The sequence below is a fragment of the Dermacentor andersoni genome, chromosome 3, assembly GCF_023375885.2.
Source record: "Dermacentor andersoni chromosome 3, qqDerAnde1_hic_scaffold, whole genome shotgun sequence".
In the NCBI taxonomy this organism is placed as follows: Eukaryota; Metazoa; Arthropoda; class Arachnida; order Ixodida; family Ixodidae; genus Dermacentor; species Dermacentor andersoni.
In genome coordinates this window covers 14845938-14866031 of record NC_092816.1, presented here as the reverse complement: position 1 = coordinate 14866031, position 20094 = coordinate 14845938, and the positions used below count along the sequence as shown (strand labels likewise).

Sequence of the window (20094 nt, the reverse complement as noted above, 5' to 3'; positions counted from 1 at the left end):
ACTTTGTACTGTTAGATGTACACTTCATGCACAGGGCAAGTTGCTGCTGAGCAAGCACTCGGAGACAGCAAATTCCTTTGGAAGCTGTAGTGATCTAACAAAAGGTAGTTTAGGCTGCTGCTGTAACTTCGCAGCTTCAGGGACAGCAAAAAGGGTCCAGCACCTTAGACAAAAATGCCTACTTCAAACAATGTTTTTTCAAATGACAAGGGGGACAATATTATCTTACTTTTTCTTCTGAGAAAGCTTTTTAATTCAATAAAATACAGTCCATATCCTCTTGGCACAAAGAGATGACCAGCATATGAATGTGACCAAAGTATACACAAATATGCGGTTCATTGTCTTGGCACATCCATGCTGGTTAGAAAGGCCATTACACGCAACACATTAGTGTTCTCGGAGCAGGGCTCTGGGCTGAAGGGAAGTGCTTGCAGTGATGGAGCCGGTGACCAAAGGGGCTCGCTGGAGCAGTGTGCCTTGACCACATAGTACCACACAGTGTCTGCACTGCACTTTGCCAAGTTCTGGGTGCATTCAATGGCAGCCTGGATGTAACCATTGTAGATTAAATTCATCAGTTAACCGGAACTCTCAGGAGCTTATGACTATAGCAACGGGAGACTCAGCATGAGAAAAAATTTAATGATTACCTTTGGCTGGAGGAATGAAGTGAAGCATCTCTTCAGAGTCACATTTGAGCAGATGCACAATGTGCCAACTTGTAATACTGACTCGTGATTCTGCTGGCCAGCTACCACTAACTGTTTTGTTATGTCTCTGCTTTTGCACTCAGGGGGCTATGTCTACTGCGAACCATCCTTTCCTGTCAGCTTAGATGTGCACTGCCACTTTCTTCCAGCTCAAGCAATAGGAGGGCCACAGTGGGGATAGTATATACAGTGCAATATGCAATCACTTAATCTTTGCCAAATAGCAACCCTACTGACATTACAGACTGGGTAATGTCATCTTTAACCACAATGCCCTTTGCACCTACTTACTGGTTACCTACTTACTGATTACCTACTTACTGCACCTACAACTCAAAGACTGAAACTCTGTTACCTCAGAACCAAATCACCATTGTTAGTGAGTCTGCCTCAATATTCCTTGCAGAAGAGTCTGTTAGTATCAACTTTGAGTCTTCATACCATGTAAGCATTATAAATATTTGCTGTGATTGTCCTCATGATGCGCACAATAAATTTTCAGGGTGTCTACCAAGTTGACATTTCCAAATTCCCTGAGTTTTCCAGGTTTTCCCTGAGCACCTTTGCGAAATTCCCTGAATGAGCCAGAACTTTGTTTTATGTCAAGACAGGCTGACACCACATTGCCCGATGCTGTCACTCTCTAGTAAGCATGCTGAAACAAAAAAATGACTTAATCCAGTTTGAATAGTAAGGAGTAATATCTATTTTATTTAAAAAGAAAACAGAAGGAAGGTGTTAGTAAAATGCACAGCGAAAGAAATGGTAAAGCCCATTCCAAATTAAGTCGAACATTTTCAAATACGAATGAAAAGGAAATGCATGCATAAGTAAATATTTTTTTTAATATCAGCTATTTCTATCAACTGATAGCAAGCTCATCTGTATGAGGTCCTGAACTTTGTCACAACTAAGGTTCTCTCTCAGCAGCTGGGAAGTCAAACTCAACTGTCCTGACATACTCTCAGCCCGTACACAACATCTCAGTGTTGGGTTTCACTGCTTAAACAATTTATTTTGGTTTGGATGAGGGACACCTGTGTCTCAGCGTCAGCCAACACTTAGTTTTTTTAGCTCAAGCTCCTTCAAAAAGGCGGCGGCACCCTTCCTTTCCCGTTAATTCCTCAGTGCGTCGGTCCTTTCTGTTCTCATCCTCCTTCTAACACGCTTTCACCACATGGATCATCTGAAGCATCCTCTTGGTCAGTTGTACAGTCAACATTTGATTTTTCGGACTTCCGAGGGGCCGCAAAAAAAATTGAAAAAAAAAACGGGCAGTCTGAAAAACATTAATGCATGTCTTTAACTGCCTTTAAGGGATAAAATTACCACAGGCACGTCTGAAAAAGCTCTGAAGGCCTGCCAGTACGCTTATTAGGCATATCAGGGCTTGTACTGTGACAGGATACGGGGTGCAGGCATGTGTAATTAAGGAATACATACTGTGTCCCGTGACAATTGCCCCCTTCCCACGCTTGTTATGCTTCACCGCCTAACACAAGTGTACTGAGGCGAAGCTAACTTTCGGAAACTGGCATTACGCAACGCGCTGTGCTCTGCGAACTTCAAAGCCAATCGCGAGGATTACAAAGGCGGAGTCGGTGCCATTGGTGATAGCGGCGAATTCTTTCAATGAAAAACACGGCACCGCACGGCAAGAAGCTTAATAGCGAACATAGAAGCAGCTAGGCCTAACGTTGCCGCGGTGGTGGTTACGGCTGCCAGCGGATCTGCCTGCGAGAGTGCCGGTTCGAGGCGGCGAGATAATCAATATAGCGGCGGTGGCGGCTTTGATTAATGCCATTTCAGACCTGCAGTCAGGGCAATATACATTGACTATATGGAGTACGTGGTGGTGCCGCAAAACCGTGCAAATTATCGGGCATGTCCGAAAAATCGGTCGTTAACTACTCTGGCAATACATCGTGCCGATGACACGGAGTCAATGACGATTCGTTGCGATTCCTCTGTTACTGGAGCCAGCATTGACACGACTTTCGTTCCCTTTCAATAAAGTTACAGCTAATTTTCCCTGATAGAAGCACAAATTCCCTGAGTTTTCCCTGAGTTTTTCCAGACTGTTCAAATTCCCTGAGAATTCCCGGTTTTCCCGGTTTTCCCGGTTGGTAGACACCCTGATTTTGCTTTTTGTTTTGTCCATTCACACCTTTTGAGAGCACAACAAGGTACTTATTAGAGTAGAACAAGTTTTGTTCAATAAAAGTGCAAAAATAGAACTGTTCTGATTATAATTTTTTTTATTCTGGGGTACTATGTTTAAACCACGATTTGATTATGAGGCGTGCCATAGTGGGGGACTCCAAATTAATTTTGGCCACCAGGGGATCTTTAATGTGGCCCCAATGCACGGGACATGGGGCATTTTTGCATTCGACCCCCGTCATAATGCGGCTGCTGTGGCCGGGATTTGACCTCTCGACCTCGTGCTTCGCAGCGCAACACCATAGCCGCTAAGCCACTGCAGCAGGTGTTCTGATTATCTGAACTTCATTACTGCACTTAAAAAAGAGCCAAAGCTGCATGCAGCTAGTTTATCTGGCTTTTACTGTATGACAGTGTTAATACAGGATGAAGCAGTAATACCTCTATAGTAAGGAGAAATATGTCAGCCGGACACTTTAGGTTTAGCATTAAATTACTCTGAATGATTACTAGGGGTAGGACAGAAGAAAAGCAGAAAATTTATATGACATTTGTCACATCAAATAAACAAGAAATAGAAAGTTAAACTAGTGGCAAGACTAACCTCTTGCAACTTGGGTGGTTGTGAGAGCTCCAGGTAAGGCACTACAGCTGATGCCAAGAGGGCAATGCCTTGTTCATGAACTTCAAGCTGAAATATGTTAACTAGTCATGTTTTTGAGGTCTAAATACACATACTCAGAAACAGAAACTGCCAAAAAAAAAAGATTCTTGGCAAATGTTTGAGTTACCATATTGAATACTGCATGCTTGCATAAGGCAGGTTAAGAAAGTCTCATGCTGTGAATTTAGCAATTTACTTCACAGTCCTTTATTGCAGTTTACAAAAATACAGGGACATGCATATTTCACTTAACATCTTAGAAAAAAGAATTTGCACTTACTGCTGCACTGTTATTGCTCTAATTTTGCAGAAAAATTGAATTTTTGGATCTAGGTCGTTCAGTGTCACAGTTGGTACAGTTACTTGCTTGGTTTTCAAGAAAAAAAAAATGGAAAGCTGCCTTTGTTTATGGGAATGGTGGCACTAGCATAAGCTTGTGTTGCTGCCTTTCAGCAGCTGCAGAAAGCAGCCGTTCAGGTTGGGTTGCCGCATGTCCCAGAAGAGCCGACAACACGTGGCAACCCTCCCTGAATGGCTGCTTTGTGCAGCTGCCGACACAAGTTTATGCTAGCACCGTCTAGGCGCTAGCATAACCTGTACCCCATAAATGAAGGCAACATGGAATTTTTTTCTTGGAAACCAGGCAAGTAACTGTGCCAGGTGTTATATTGAATGATGCAGGTTCCAAAATGTGATTTTTCTGCAAAACTTGAGCAAGAACAGTGCAGCAGTAAATGCAAAGTCTTTTTGCAAAGATTTTGATCAGAATATACACACCTCTGTACTTAATTTGTTTTCGTCAAAAATTTTGGCTGGAGACTGTAATTGTGAAAACATGCAGCTGCTTGAGCATTACAGTAGCACAATAATTTAGCAAGGCTAAATAATCGCAAGGATTAACACAACAGTACACAGAACACATCCTGCACACACTCTACTTATTTGATGCAACACGAGAACTCCAAAGTAGTAGCACTGTTTTCTCTGCACAAGCGTTTTAGAAGCCATTGCAGTTAGCACTTCTTCCAGTGTACTGCCAGAAGTTTCAAGGCAGCAGAAAGGACAACATGCAATGATTGTTCAGAAATTCATGCCTATCTCATCCCCCTGTTGAAAATGGAAAGTCTTAAAATCTGCACACTGCAGAAGCTATGTTTACTGCAGCTGTGTATAATTTCACGAGTTTCTGGAAGATACTGTAACTGCAGTAGTTTGAAAATTTATACTCTCACATAAGCTTTTACAGAATTCCTTTGGCAGAGAAGTACAGTGATGTTTATTTTCTATATATTCAACACATTCTGCAGCACCATAGGGCATTACAGCAGAAAGAGAAACTGCATGCATAAACAGTTTATTGCCACAATAACAAATAAAAATGCATGACCAACAAAATTAGTAAAGAAGAAAGAGGAATGGCAGGTATTCCATAATTTTATACAACATTGTCTTGAATACAAGAAATACTACAAGTGAATGCAGATAGCAAGAAGAAACATGACAGCTAATCTACAATTTCATGCAACATGACATTGAACGGTGTGGCTTTCACAGTCAATGATGCAGTGGGGTAATTTGTTACCTGCTAAAAAAGTATTCGAAGAAACATTATAAAGTGTATATGGCCTGTGCAAGGTCTTGTAAACTGGGAAAAACATATTCTCACATGAAAGTTCATTTCGTGTGAGATTGTTTAGAGTTTAGTACAGAGACAGTTACAGTTGGAAGGTCCAGTCATAATCAGCACTGCAGGCCAGGTCTGGCAATGACTTTTTATGCAGGCTTCAAGACGTCATTTACAGATGCCACAGCTGGCAGAAAACAATGACAGTGAAAAGTTGCAGCTCCCCAAAACTAAAAACAGCAACTTGATGAGCATGCTGTTTGTCAAGTCCATAAGAGATCATTTAGCACAATCTTGGGTAGTGCACCAAATATTGAAAAGAAAGGTTGAGGCAGTGAAGGACCAAGTGTGTAGACTGAACACTACCTGCAAGGTAGTTCTACATTTTTACAACTAGCAAATGAGCCAAGTACTAAGTGTTTATACTTCAGTCATTCTGCACCTATCCAAACAGGGGATTGACGATTATTTACTTGAGCAGCAAATCGAAGATGAACAACAGGAATAGGTTACGAAAGTTGCATTCATAGTCCTTTTGAAAGGAGAGTTCACATTCAGTATAAAAGTTTGTCTCTTACCTGGCAGGATATTGGCCCAAGTCCTTTAAGAAGAACAAGCTGGTATTTGAAGGCAGAAGTAATTTCATAGGCCTTTCCTTTGTTTTTACTGCATAGATAGCACAGCAGCCATTGACTATATGTTTTGTAAACACACAGTATAACTACTATATTTCCGGTCACCAATGCAAAAAGTAAGCTCATGATTTTTCTTCGTCTTTGCTCCTCTGGCTTTACTGTCTGTTTTCTTCATCTAACAAAATAATCTAGCCCCTCTGATACCCTTAATCTCGCTCATTGCGTAGCGTGGGGCCTCTACTTTGGCAGCCTTGAAGCCATCAGGCAGCATATGAAGCTTTTTTGGCCTGCTCCTAAGCTCGCATACTACGTATATGACAACTGCGGTTAAAAGGAGGTTTCACATATGCTGTCATGGCTGTGAGCAGCGCTGGCTAACACTTCCAGGGCTAACCTTGTGCACACACACAGAAGAGAAGAAGTATTTTAATGACTGGAAAATGTAGAGAAGTCGGCCGGATAATGGAGCATCTGGCCTGCTACTCAACGTAAGGGAAGGGGAAGAGGGGAAGAAAAAGGGTCACAATGGGGGATGATAATGGGAGGAACGAGGTGAGGGACACATTACACAACTGGTATCACAGGCGTGAGTCCAGGCCCGTGTCACCTAGGAAACACATTGTCTCTGTCGTCTGCCAACTCTGTGACCATGCGCCTAGCAAGAGGACCTCTTGCTCACACACAAATACTCGAGAAAGTGTACAGCAGCATGGATGGCTGCTGCAGTAGCTGGCTCAGGCAGTAGCTCCCACCCGAGGCAAGTTGTCTTTGCGTCCTCTTTCAATTCCCTTTTCATTATTTCTACATTTCAATTAAACATAATTAATTTCCCTTATGCTTTCTTTACCTTCATTCTTTGTTTTCTTTATAAGGTTTACGCCGGGCACTTAAATTTGGCTTTTCTTCTGCCAAACTACTGTTAATTCACAACAGTCGAAATCGTGTGAGGGTCTTTTCAAAACTGTATTACATGAACAATCAATCCTAATAGCAATAAGCTAGCCTTATTATCATTGCTGGAGCAAGCAAATGCTCACAGTAAAGTTTAGTTCTCGTCTTAAGCAACCTTTAAAGGCACCACTGAAGTGCTCCGAGATGACCAGTCGAATTTGCCTCGCAAACCATCAGCTTTGCCTTGGTCTTGATGGCACATGTGGTGCAAAAAAACATGGCCAGCCATGCTCATGGGAACAAGCTAAATGAAAACATAGGGTCTTCACATACAGTCGAACCTTGATACAACCAAACACGGATAAAACAAATTAACACATATAACAAAGTAAATCTAAAATATTTCTCTGCAACATCAGCATGTAACGAATACAGTAGAACCCTGTAGATGGGCTTTTTTAGATGACCACGAAAAAAGGATCTGGGAAATCTGGAAAACGTACAATCTGAGAAAATGTAACATCCGATAATGCTAGTGGTAGCACTACTGATGACACAAACAGCTACTCTCACACAAAACCTAATTTGAAGTTGAATATGAAGCCAACAAACAAGTAAAAAAAAGTTATGGGGTTTTACGTGCCAAAACCACTTTCTCATAGTGAGGCACGCCGTAGTGGGGGACTTCGGAAATTTGGACCAGCTGGGGTTTTTTAACATGCACCTAAATCTAAGTACACCGGTGTTTTCGCATTTTGCCCCCACCGAAATGCGACCACCAGGGCACAGCAAACAAGTGAAAACTTGTTCGGTGAAGCTCATTATCGCTGCCTGCCAGTAAAGCTGGATGTTAAACATTAAATATTTGTTTAGCAGTCAGTCATGACTCGTACTATTATTCTGAATAGTTCGGTATTCTGAAGCTCGTAGTACTGAAATATTTTTCTGCTGTAACCATAAGCAGTGAGCAGGGGATTTCTGAAAAGTTCGTTAATGTGGTGTTCGTAGTAATGAGGTTTCACTGTTGTTTTTGTTGCCATGTATACAAGGGCTGTGTGCTTACCTGACTGCATGCTGACTGTGTAGGAATGTTGCAAGCCTTGGCCACACCTCTCGCAGGGTACGTTCGCGAATGAAATCATGTGATGTCTCTGCCAAGGAACTAACGACTTCAAATGCCTGCATGTTAAAAAAGAAAGCACCATTCAGCATATTTTCTAACCAGAGTGATAATGACATCATGCATATATGAGATCGACCACCCACCTTTGCGCATAGATTCCAATCGTCCTTTTGGAAACGAGCAACGAGGGGCCTCCACAACAAATGCACGACTGGCAAGAGCTCATCTGCAAGAGCAAAAAGATTAACTCTAAGATTATTACACAAGCATGCACTGGGTAATGAAAGTTCTTGAGTTCTTCCTTGTTTTGCCTGATGGCAGAATCTTGAAACCGATGCAGACTGTTTAAGAACATTAGCAGAAGTGGTTCAAATGTGAAGTGTGACTATCTGTGCGATAGGTTTATAGCATGTGAGATTCACAGAAAAGCTATCGCTACTCTGAGAAATGGCACAGAATTTAGCTACAGTCTCTAGTTATACACTACAGATAACGAAAAATTTGATTGCAAAAATTGTGTGCAGTGGAACAAGCTTCACCTTTTGGAATAAATTATTGCTTATGCACACCATGTGCCAAGCAGCGTTAATTGCTGGAAACCAAAACCATGGCCTCCAAGATTCTATCCTGGAGCAACAATGGTGCATACCCATCTCGGAGGACATGTAGAATCGTTGCACCTACTGTTTTGCTGCACTCTATAAAGTTGGACTACGCTCGGTAAAATAGAATGCTATTACGCGATTTCCTGCCCTGCTATACTAGTAGGAGCTCACTATGATGTAGCTCAGAATAATCCCTACATCTATTTGCCATCCTTTCAATACTACGAGCTGTAGGATTGAATCACGTGAAGGAGCTGGAAGATACTGTATGCAATGTGGACCCTGCCTCTTTCCATGACCTGACTGAGTTATCTTTTCTTTCATGCCTGCATGTCATCCGGCCTGAACTATTTACCATGGGGCTTGTTCCAGTCACCTTACCTTCACAGCATGACAGTGGAATGACTGCATGCTTGATGATACTCAGTACAGCTGTTTGAATGAAGATGTTTGAACTTGACTGAAAGTGGGTGCATCTCTTTAAGACCTGAGAAAAGAAGCAAAACAAACGAAAAGGTAAAGCCTCTGACTACTTAGAGCCCGAAATGCATTCTCGACTACAGTAACTATGCCAACAATAATCATAACAGTGCCATGCTATTCCTACCACTTTGCAAGCTGAGTCATATTTTGGTTATGCTTCAACATGAAATAAATAAAAAAAAAAAAAATAATAATAATGTTTATTTTTGCCTTCTGCATTCTTACTCCCTACCCCTATACCACAGGGGGTGGGAGTAAGAGGCAGGGACAAGAGAAATGAGAGACATCGCAAAAGGAATACTGAATGCATGTGTGTTCAAGCTAGAAAGCTCTATGAACACGTTGAAAATGAGTTGAAACATATAAAATAGAAGTGCGAATTGCACAGCTGCAAGCCTCAAATTACTTTTGCTATGTTCAGGGTCAAGTGGTGCAGACTTTGATGTGCAAGATGCCACTATTTATCATGTTTGCGTTTAAAGGTATAGCTGCTGTGCGAAAGTTCAGCCTTTCAGAACCACAAATTTTCTTGGCATTATCTTTTTCATTATAGGAGATTTAATCAGGTATAATCAAAGCAATAATGGTGTCTAAATTTATATTAAAAGTAGCACATACAACATATATTCATGGCTTTCTCTTACAGACACAGCCCCATTTCCTGAATTGTGTAAACACGACTGAGCTTGCATGGGCACTAGCATGGCACACAACATGTCAGCCACGGAGAAAGCCTTAAGCATATTTTTTCAACTGTTACAGAGCAGCTGTATATGGCTAGTCAATTCCTCCGTCCGTCTGTCGCCTGTCCGCCGAAAACTCCTCTGGCGCAACTCCATGCGCACACGTGAAAAAAAAAAAAAGGAAGAGAGGCACGCAATTGGCTGCACCAGTAGTGATGTCGTTGCTCTCCGTCACAGCCGAGCACGCGCACAGGGACAGCTTCTGAATGTAGCATATCATAGCTGCCAAAACCAGAGGTAGTGGTATTTACTTGAACATCCAAAGCCAAATTTAAACTTCACCCCACGGTGATGTCCAGTGGGTGGAGCATTGTGGGCAACTGCTACTCTGCCATAGCATCCGCAGTGGAAGCTGTTGACAGAGCGGAAGCACTGAGAAGGGGGTGAAGAGCGATCTTTGAGTGCCGATAACTCTGCTCCTATAGAATGTATTGAGATACATGTTGCTGCAAAATATTTGTACAATAGTGTGCTTTAATGTCAAATGTATTTCTCGACTTTGATAAAAAAGTGCTGCAGGGCCTCCTTTAACTGACATGTAAAGTCGACCACAGAGGACCATATGTAGTGATTTGTGGTGTGTACAAGTACACAATGAAGTTGCATTAATATGCATTCAGTTTTACATAATTTAGTAACAACTGTTTGAACCAAGCAAGCCTAAAGTCCATCAATAATTTTAAAGTACCAAAAGGCTTTGATCCAGCCGACAACGCCAGCGATAGGCTGATCGGTGACATATAACCTTGCTCCGCCCCTTTGCCGCCATGAAAGTTCCTGTGCGCCGGGCGAAGTGCGCGCATTCTGTCTGTTGTGCTATGCACATTGCTGCGATAATTTCGTTCCGGGAGGGCTGAAATGCCCTGTTGCTGTGTGGTTGGGTGCCGAAACCGGACGAAGGATGGCAAGAAGTTATTTTGCATCCCGCGAGGCAACCAGAACCTAACCAGAAGAAAAGTATGGTTGCACAGAACAGGATGGACGGACTTTGAACCGTCGGTAACTGCACGACTATGCGAGGCAAGTAAAATACAACAATACAAAGGTGCAATAGAAAGTATACACGTGTATGTGCAGAGCTGCGATAGTATTTCATTTGCGTGCATGAATGTTGACGACTGAAATTTGTGGAGATTATTGATTTTAGTGCATTATGAGCCCATTGACTTAGCAAGTGCAGTATGACCTAGCATGCAAGTAAATAGTGGGGCAGAAGAGCATTACCTCTCTGACAAATATCCGCATTGCGTTACATGCGATAAAAAATCACAAATTTCATCAGCGAATTCTACTTTTACACTTTCCTGTGTTTGTGCACGGATTGTTAACTGCAATTTACAATATGTCCAAAAAGTCATTTCCAACTCTGCATACCCTAATCGTATTTTGTGCATTGCATATGTGAATAAATATATTCCTAAGTGCCCGCATTACTCTGCTTTTAAAAACAAATACTGCATAGCCACTGCTACTGGCCATCAAATAATAAAGTATAATACAATATATCAAAGTACATTACATACAGCTGCGAGCTCGTTCCTTCCAAGTTTCCCTTACACTCGAAGATGTTTCAGTAATTGGCGATGCCATTTTACCGATGAAGGAACACACAACTGTAAATTAACATAAGAAAAACGCCAGAAGCGATACACGGATTGCCAGCAAAACGCAGTGCAGTACTAATAGCTAGGCCAATCCGCAGGCGTTTCGTATAAGGGCCCTCTAATTCTTACGGGGCTTTAGCGGTGCACGGAGGCGAAAAGGCATAAACACAACAATGAGCATCATGATTCAAGGTTACGTGGCGACGTCACACGGTTCACGAGAACCGTCAACCGCATTCACACATGCGCACATACTACGCCCGATGTTGGTGTGCCGCGAGATTAGATTGCGCTGGCAGCCCGAACACGATCAAGGAGACTCGCTGACACGATCCATACCGCCGCTTCAGAATGTCACGACAGCTGAACTGGCTCTTAGCACTGAACCACAAAACACAACAGTTGTCGTGTAATCGCTACACGACAGACACTCAGCGGCAAGAAGATTGTTGGCGCACTCGTTTCCACACACACACACAGGATGTTGCTCAGTTGCCTTGAGGGTCGCACGTTTCAGCGACGTTATGTCGAAATTTTTTCGGTCCAAGCGACTATCTGCCTTCTTTTTACACGAATTCTTCGTTCAAAGTAACCGCTATCTGTACGCAGCACACTTACAAGCAAAATAATTCACAGAGCAAACAGGATTAAGCGCAAGCAATCACCAAGGTTCGCGTGGTGATTGAGCGCAAACAAACGAAATGTAAACGTGCGGAATCGAGGCGCTCATTCCGCTCTCTTGAGCGTCTTTCCTTCAGTGCTCATTTGAAATTAAAGGACTAGATTTAGCAGTTTGGGCCTTTCTTTCATTTTTCACCACAGTCGGGCACCAGTAGGTTTTATTTCCGCGCGTGTGCAGATATTTTTTAACCTCATGAATGCTGCGGAGCCGCGGTTTTGCGTGGGCGCCGTCTGCTACGGGAACTTCCTAGGTTGCGTGCGCGGCAGATGTAGCTACCTTGAAAATTAGAGGGACCTTAAGCAGGCCTACTCATACCTGCACAAGGAGCTTGATGTGTCCAGGCACAGGTGGCTTCTCATCCATTTCCACATCACACAGATCTTCCCTAGGCACCTCAATGCTTTCAAGTTCCTGGTCAGTCAACTCAACATCAGCAGAAATTGTCTTGCATTGATGAAACTCTTTCACGAACTGCACAAATGTCTTCTCTGGGAGCACCCGTGTTGTAACACCGTCCTTCAGTACGCCCTGAATAAATAGCAACAGGGCGTAAAATATAAGTATGTACAGCAAAGTGCTGCTTAGCCATACATATTGCTCAGCCCCCCAAAAAAGAAGGAAAGAAAGGAGAAAAGGAAGTTACTATGCCTTACCCACTTTACATACAAATTATTGCAGTTTAATGAAAGTGACTGTAAGTGATGTGAATATTAGAAAAATGTTTACCTTGCTAAATAAAACTACTTGTCACACTGATACACAATGACAATGTAAACTTCCTTGAACAAATGTGGCTTGCTTTTTCAAAAAATATTATTAAAATAAAACACATGTTTCTTGCACTATGAATTGGTTTTACTTTTCAGTTGATGCTTCCAATGATTTTGTAGTAGCTACTGCAACTTTGGCATACAGAACTTATGCTGCTAATACATGAAATAGTAATGGTTGGTATGTCTCAAAGTATTGTAAAAATTATAAATTACAGTAAGTGCAACATATTAATATGTTCCTTTGCACCATTACGCGGTATTTTCTGTTACTTTGTAAGCCACATTGCTAAAACCACTGTAATGGCCTGGTTGCAGTACCAATAAATAAATAAATAAATAAATAAATAAATAATCTCCTGTACATTCTGAATCAACACACACACACACACACAAACACGCACGCACACACACACACATATATACGCACACACAGTAGAATCTCGTCAATACGATCTTCATGCGAACCGGAAAATAAAATGTATCATCCAAAAATTGTGTTATCCAAAGCAAGCTCCAAAAAGTGTAAAAATAGGCGTACTCAGTGCCAAACCCGAAAGCAAAGGTTTGTGTGGTGTTGAGTGACATTAATGTGCATAACACATTATGCGGAGCAGCCTCACTTGATGCCACACAAACCGCAGCCAATGCACTTTTATTCAGCAATGTTGAAATAGCTCGTTAGCTTGCACTGAACTTCCTTCTTTTCAATCTCTGTAAAAATGTTCTTCCGGAAGTTAAACAAAGAGGCCACTGTTTCCTCACTCAACTGAGCAGTGGTGCATTGCCAGTTGGTGTGGCCACACTTGCTGCAGCAGCACTTTACTGCCAGCACCGCGCCATGTGCGTTTTTCTTCCAGTGTGGCTGGGGTATGTTGTTCGTGGGTCGTTGAAATGTTAATTAAGCTAGTACAATGGAATGTTGCACTATGAGCTTTAGCAATACCAATAAAAATCCGCTTCTGCAGCCGTATTATCCAATTTCAAGTGAAAACACAATCGCAATTATCGTATGAAAATACATTGCTCCTATGGGACATTGGCCGGGAAAAAGGAAAGAACATATTATCTGGAAAAATGTATTATGCAGAATTACATTAAGAAGATTCCATACATATATATATATATATATATATATATATATATATATATATATATATATATATATATATATATATATATTGCAAACTAGTTATTGTGCAATGTTGCACTAAACTTTAGCTTAAATGTATAAAACAGGTGTCATCACTCAAGTTAAACGATTCTTAATAGATTTCTTTATATATATATATATATATATATTGAAAGCACATTTAGCGCCAGCAAACAAGGGCAGAAGAGAGATGACACCACAATGCGCTAGTGCATTGTGGTGTCATCTCCTTTCTGATTTTGTTCGCTATTGCTAAATATACTTTCCAAGTCAGTTTACCAACACGCTCAACAAATGGCAATGCTGGAATATATATATACTTTTATTGCAATAGCAAGTATATGGACGCTCCAAGTGCATTTTCGCCGTCACCATGAGGTTCTGTATAAAGTCCAAGGGTGATAACGCCATCGCGGCGTGCACTACGCTGTACGTGCGAGTGAAGGCGTGCGAGCGGAGCTGACAATTGCGGTGCAATCTTGCCAGCATAAAAGAGACAAAAGCGGGCAGGAAGCTTGCGGTCTCCAGTCGTGCGCAAGGCACTCAATGTTGCGTGGCCCCGGGTGGAGGTGAGAGAGAGGAGGTGGCAGCATTCTACTCCACCTGCAACTGCATGGTTGACCGGCCGTACCTTGAGAGCGATCTCTGTCGGGGGCAGAGTCTAGGTACATCAGCGGCTTGTGGCTTTGTGCATGCTCTGTGTTCTTGGCACTCACTTTTCGTTGAAGCGATAGGCAGCATGAATGTCACTTTGCTCACTGCTGCTGCCGCGTTTCCTCATTCCAGCTTTTTGACAGTGGGTCGCCGCAGTCATCGAGACAGATGTGTTCATGTTTGCTTGTGTGCGTGTGACACCATGCTTCTAAATTTACAGTGGAATCTTGATAAACGGAAATTGCTTCAACGAAACTACCTCTTACATGGAACACCATCCTCATAGTTAGTCAGTTTTATATTCATGCAATTGTATGCAGCTTTGTCTCTCAGTAAATGGAACACCTGATATACAGAACCAATTTCCCTGGTCCCTTGAGGTCCTGTTTAAAGAGAGTCCACGGTAGTTAGTGTGCCTACGTTTACAACTTTATATGGCCGATAAAACTACTATCCTTACTTCGTATAGCTGTCTACTAATCTGCTATCGCAATCGATGCTTCGCCTTTCGGGCAAAACTGCGTCTCTTTTCATTAAAGAAGGTACAGATGTGTCTTATAAACATGCAATCACAAATGTTTATATTTTTCATGTTTTGTAATCTCTAGCTTGTCTAAGCACTCACGTGTACACAAGTTCTCTTGTTTTTGCAGAACTGATAATTTACGAATGTTCAGAAGTGCTCTATGCTTATAAGGCTACATTGTTGTGCTTTTTTTCCTTACACAAATTTGACCTTAACTATTAAAGTGCTCTGCCCAAGCAAAGTCTAGTTTTCTGCGCTCTCCCTGCTTTTCCAAAGATAATTCACAAATGTGGACCATACCTAGGCTGGTTGCACCATCTATACAGAGGTTGGTTAAACTTAAACTGTATGGCAGGTTTTATTTTTATACGACAGATGGCGCAACAAGGCTTACATTATTTGTAATTTCTCTTACGTGATCTCTTGTTTTTCACCATAGCTGATCAGCACAAAAAGCTCTCATGTGTTTTCGACAATGCATGAATTCAATAACTTCTGAACTCAAGTCAGAGGACCTCGACATTGGTTATGAGATGTCTTCAAGTGATAATCACAGCAACAAGTGCACCATGTTGCCTGCGAAACACTAATTCTTTTTTGATCAAGATCATTAATTAGCATTTCAGAATAAAAACTGTAAAATGTTCAGCAACACATAGGCAATAGCATTTGCATTTAAAGCTTGCTCACATGTTACTTGGACATAAATTCCATTTGTTACACTTTCATATAACTCAAGTACACAGCAGGCGGAAATGTTCGGACCCAAAGGTTTAACATGTTATACATTTTTGAATTGTCAGAATTAGAGACAATATTTTATTTTGTGTCTTTAACACAGACTATGGAAAAGCGTTCTCTTTACTTGTATGCCATTTCATTTTTTTTTACACAAATGACACAAGTTCTGGTGGAAACCAGTAGCTAAGTGCTGTTACAAACAGCTTGACATGTCCAAGGGCCCTTTTCATGACATATATGACGATATAACTAAAAAGTAACACTGAAGAACAAAATCTTTTCAAAAATTTCAAAGATATTTTTTTGTGCATGTTTGGAAAAGCACTAAGAAAGCTAGTGACAGTAGATGCTTCTTCAAAACATGTACGCACCGTCTTAGGTGCCGCAGGAAACCAAGCGTTCAGGTACACCACTATGCTTGCTAGGACCTTCAAGAATGGTAGCGCATTATCTTTTTGGCAGAAGTCAAGTGCATTGAGTACCTGTAATGCGAAAACGTTTTTGTATAAAACCATGAGCACATCCAAGCAATTGGTACAAAAGTGACACGCTCTCAGTTATCAATGCTTAAGGGCTTCCAGTTTTCATTTTCTGAAAAGTCGATATACATTTATTTTTATATATATTTTACTCTCAAGAAAGCTTAATAGCATTTTCCGGTGAATAGCTACATAAAAGTCTGCCTGTTTCATCAGTAATATTTTTTTTATATTAAGTTACAACCACTGCTTTCATTTTTTTTCCTTGAGTAATTGCTGTGCAGATGGACAGCTATAGTCACTGGTTCTCTTTTCATTGAGAAAGAACTACTGTTGCATTAATGGTGCACAGAGAGTTAGGTTGAGGTGGAGTGATCGTAAAGTCTATCATCAAAGAAATCACGCAATCAATTGAACATACCAAAATGTGCGACAACAAGCATTGAAAAATAGAGGTTATTAAATAAATGAAGGTAGATATTTACAGTGTAGTGAAGACCATTTATATAGAAGATATTTATATGCCCTAACTTGGTCTTGAAAGAAATATTTAATCTCACTCTTGATAATATTCAGGTTATGATTCAATAGTACACATGTTACTTAATTCAATGATCTTTGTGTTAATTCAACGAACTCTGTGTCAGCCGAGCCTAAATGGAAAAGTGAGGCAAGATATACTAACACATTCTGATTTAGGTCATAACATGCTCTGCAAGCGTTATGGTCAATCTCACTCACAGAGTGGCTGTGCAGAGACCCAAGAATTTCTGCAGGCTGCATTCTTTACACACGACTTTCTGCAACACACTCGCACAATGTGTCACACTGTGCAATGCCCACACTGTAACAGTAGCCGCTTGTTAATATCACAAGGTTTCTGCAGCTCACTGTTTTAGTCGGTGCACTTGGCAATGGTACAATGTGAAGATAATTTTGATGAAAAATGCACCTGCCCATGAATTTCTGTTATGATGTCTGCTATGATGTATGTCTCTGCTGAACCTTGCCAATTGGGGCACATATCCCTGCTGGCCCCGAGGCATGACATGTCAGATGTTGCTTCAATTACAAATTTGGGGTGGGAGCCGAATATCCAGCCTGACGTGAGATTGTGAAATCGAAACAAATATTCAATTAGTCTTTCTTCACAATCAAATTGATGTGCTTGAGCCTACATGCTAGTCATTATATACCTTCAAAAAACATCAAAACTAAAAAAAACCTGCCTCGTAACCAACATCCTCCAAAAGGCCAATGCTTCCTTTGTCACTATGCTTTGCCAGGGCCTGCACAATCCGTGCGACGTCACCGTGAGACCTTGGATGCCTAAGCTTGAACAGCACTGTGTTGGCAATGTAGTCAGTGTTTTGCTGGATAAGTTCTGAAATAGAACTGAAAGTGAAGATTAAACACATGGATTAATGTGGCTCTGCTGCAATCCAAGAAAAAGAAAACATACTGGAAGCATAAAGCATGAAAACGAAGTGACACTGGTTGGAAACAATCCAGGACTGTAGTTTGACACAAAGTCAAACCCTTATATGGGCCATTTTTTTCAACACAGAATGCACTCTTTGCTAGGGCTAAAAGACGTGAATCAATGAAATAAAATACTGCAGCAAGCCTGGACTTCACACATGGGACTTGCTCAACTTGTTGGCAGTATAGTGCTCTATTGAATGCCCCTGCTCTTGGTCTTAGTAAAACACCTTAACTTCTAATTTATTCACATTGCTAGTTTCCTTTACAAAAAAAGAAAACTAAGGGTTAAGGTTTAAGAACATGCACCTGCATTTGACAGAAAGCCTTAACCCAGAACTACAGTGTGTGGCAAAAGTTATCGCACTCAAATAAAAACCCATAAATATGGTTGTGATGCACTGCAACAAAATCACTTTTATGTGACTTTTGTGATATTTATGTGATTTTATGTGATTTTTATCAAGTTAGTTCACTCAATTTGTTATGCTATACATACACAAATACAAATCTACATTTACAAAAGCCCACATTCTGTATAAATACAAGCCTTGAGTTGCTTCAAAAATGCGAAGGTGGCACGGATGTAACCTTTGTCTAATTCACTCCATTCATTTTGTAATGCCTGACAAAGAGCAGCCAAACTGCAGCGAGAAGTAGACCAGAATGTGCTCTTTAACACAGACCAGACTTAATAATCAAGCGAGTTTAGATCCAGGCAGTTCGGGGGCCATTCTAAAGTGGAAATAAAATCAGGAAATTTTTCATGCACCATCGTTGCACTGCCTTCGCCTCGTGACCCAGACCAGAATTTTGCTCACAGGTCCACTGATGGTTTCTAAAGTAGATTCAGCCTATGACAGGACCTTCTTCTTCAGGACATCTTTCAGTTAATTAGCACTGTTTCCTTCGGCTCCCTGTTCCAAGAAAACCAGCGGCATCTTTCCATCAGAAGTGACTGCCCCAAGAACCATTAATTGAAGGTAAGGAACTCTTGAGGCAATTCTTACACTACCGTTGGCTTCTTTTGAGGCTTCCTGTCGATACCCAGTCGTTTGGTGCTTTAAAAACTGCTTGATATTGAACACTGCCTTGTCTGTAAAAAGAATGCTGCACTGGCGTACCATGCTGCTGAATCGTTTCAGCAGGTCCTTGCATCTTGTGACCCTGGTCTCTTTCATATTCTCTGTTAGTGTATAAGCTTTCTGAATCTTGTACTTTTGCAGCTTCAGCTTCTCTCTCACAATTCTTCGGACGGAAAGTTTCAGAAATTCTTTCAGTTTGAGCCATTTGGCTTTTTTACAACTTACATCTGGAAAGCACGGGAACTTGTGCTGCACCCTGTATATGCACTCTAAGCATGATGTGGCTCACTAACATGCATTGCTATAATACAGAATGCTTTATTTCTATTTCATGAACTACACTAAACAAATAAAACTATATAGCTTATACTGTATAGATATACACATACATAAACTTCATCAAGTTTATTCTACCAATAAATGCAACAATAATAATAACACAATTTTACGTTTTGAGCAGAATACAAACATTTTATATAGCTATAATGCAACATAAACAAAAGAATAAGCAATTCAGTACATATTTTTTCACAACAAGGTATGCTAAAGTTGCACTTGTACACAGAAAAGTTGTAAAAACTGCAATTAGGATGAGAGTAACCCACAAGTACGATATTTATAAAAGCCTCTTTATGAAAATGCCAGCTTTACTTGTTTTAGTATGCAATCATTCTGATTTAGAATAACTCAAGTCATCAGACTTGAGTTATTCTCAATTTGCTCATAAGTAGAGAACTGTTCTAAACGGTAATGAAACACTCATATGTCATGGCTCATTGCATATAGAGAGCTCCATGCACACTTGCTGCAATGGCTTTGTGGCTGTATAACATTCTCTAGCTAAGGTTATGGCCATGGTGGCCACATTCCAATGATGCAGTATGCAAAAATGGCTGTCTACTGGGGTGTTTGGTAAGCAACCCCAAGTGGCCAAGGTTAATCCAGAGTCTCCCCCTACAACATCTCTCATAGACTGTGTGTTGCTTTGGGAAGTTAAACATAATCAATCAATCAGGATGCTTCGTGTCTTCTACCAAGGGCAAGATTAACTAAGAAAATATCACTGACAGGCTTAGATTAAACATTATATGTCCTTCAGCAACTTATTGGTTTAAAAACAAAACTTCATTAAAATCGTGTCGCAAAATGGATTATAGCTGTAACTCAACAAGATACTCGGGTGCAGCCAGTGAATCGAACCAGGCTGCAGCGTTTCACTGTACCAGCGGTGTTTCCGCATTGCGCCTGTGATGCCAGAACAAGCCATTATATAT

At 41.1% G+C, this 20094-nt stretch overlaps 1 protein-coding gene across 2 annotated transcripts in view; it reads right to left on the bottom strand.

Moving 5' to 3' along the window:
- Positions 1-220: 220 nt before the first annotated feature.
- Tti1 (Telo2 interacting protein 1) overlaps positions 221-20094 on the bottom strand; it is a 45824-nt gene continuing 25950 nt past the window's right edge. The window contains exons 15-23 of one of the 2 annotated variants that reach the window (XM_050169681.3): positions 17483-17648; positions 16146-16256; positions 12246-12458; positions 8800-8905; positions 7957-8039; positions 7754-7869; positions 5743-5830; positions 3481-3567; positions 221-548 (exon numbers count right to left, since the gene is read on the bottom strand). In XM_050169681.3, the coding sequence (XP_050025638.1) occupies positions 339-548; positions 3481-3567; positions 5743-5830; positions 7754-7869; positions 7957-8039; positions 8800-8905; positions 12246-12458; positions 16146-16256; positions 17483-17648 (1180 nt within the window). In that variant the 3' untranslated portion in view covers positions 221-338. The remainder of the gene's footprint in view (positions 549-3480; positions 3568-5742; positions 5831-7753; positions 7870-7956; positions 8040-8799; positions 8906-12245; positions 12459-16145; positions 16257-17482; positions 17649-20094) is intronic. The other variant, XM_055065598.2, reaches the window with a different exon arrangement.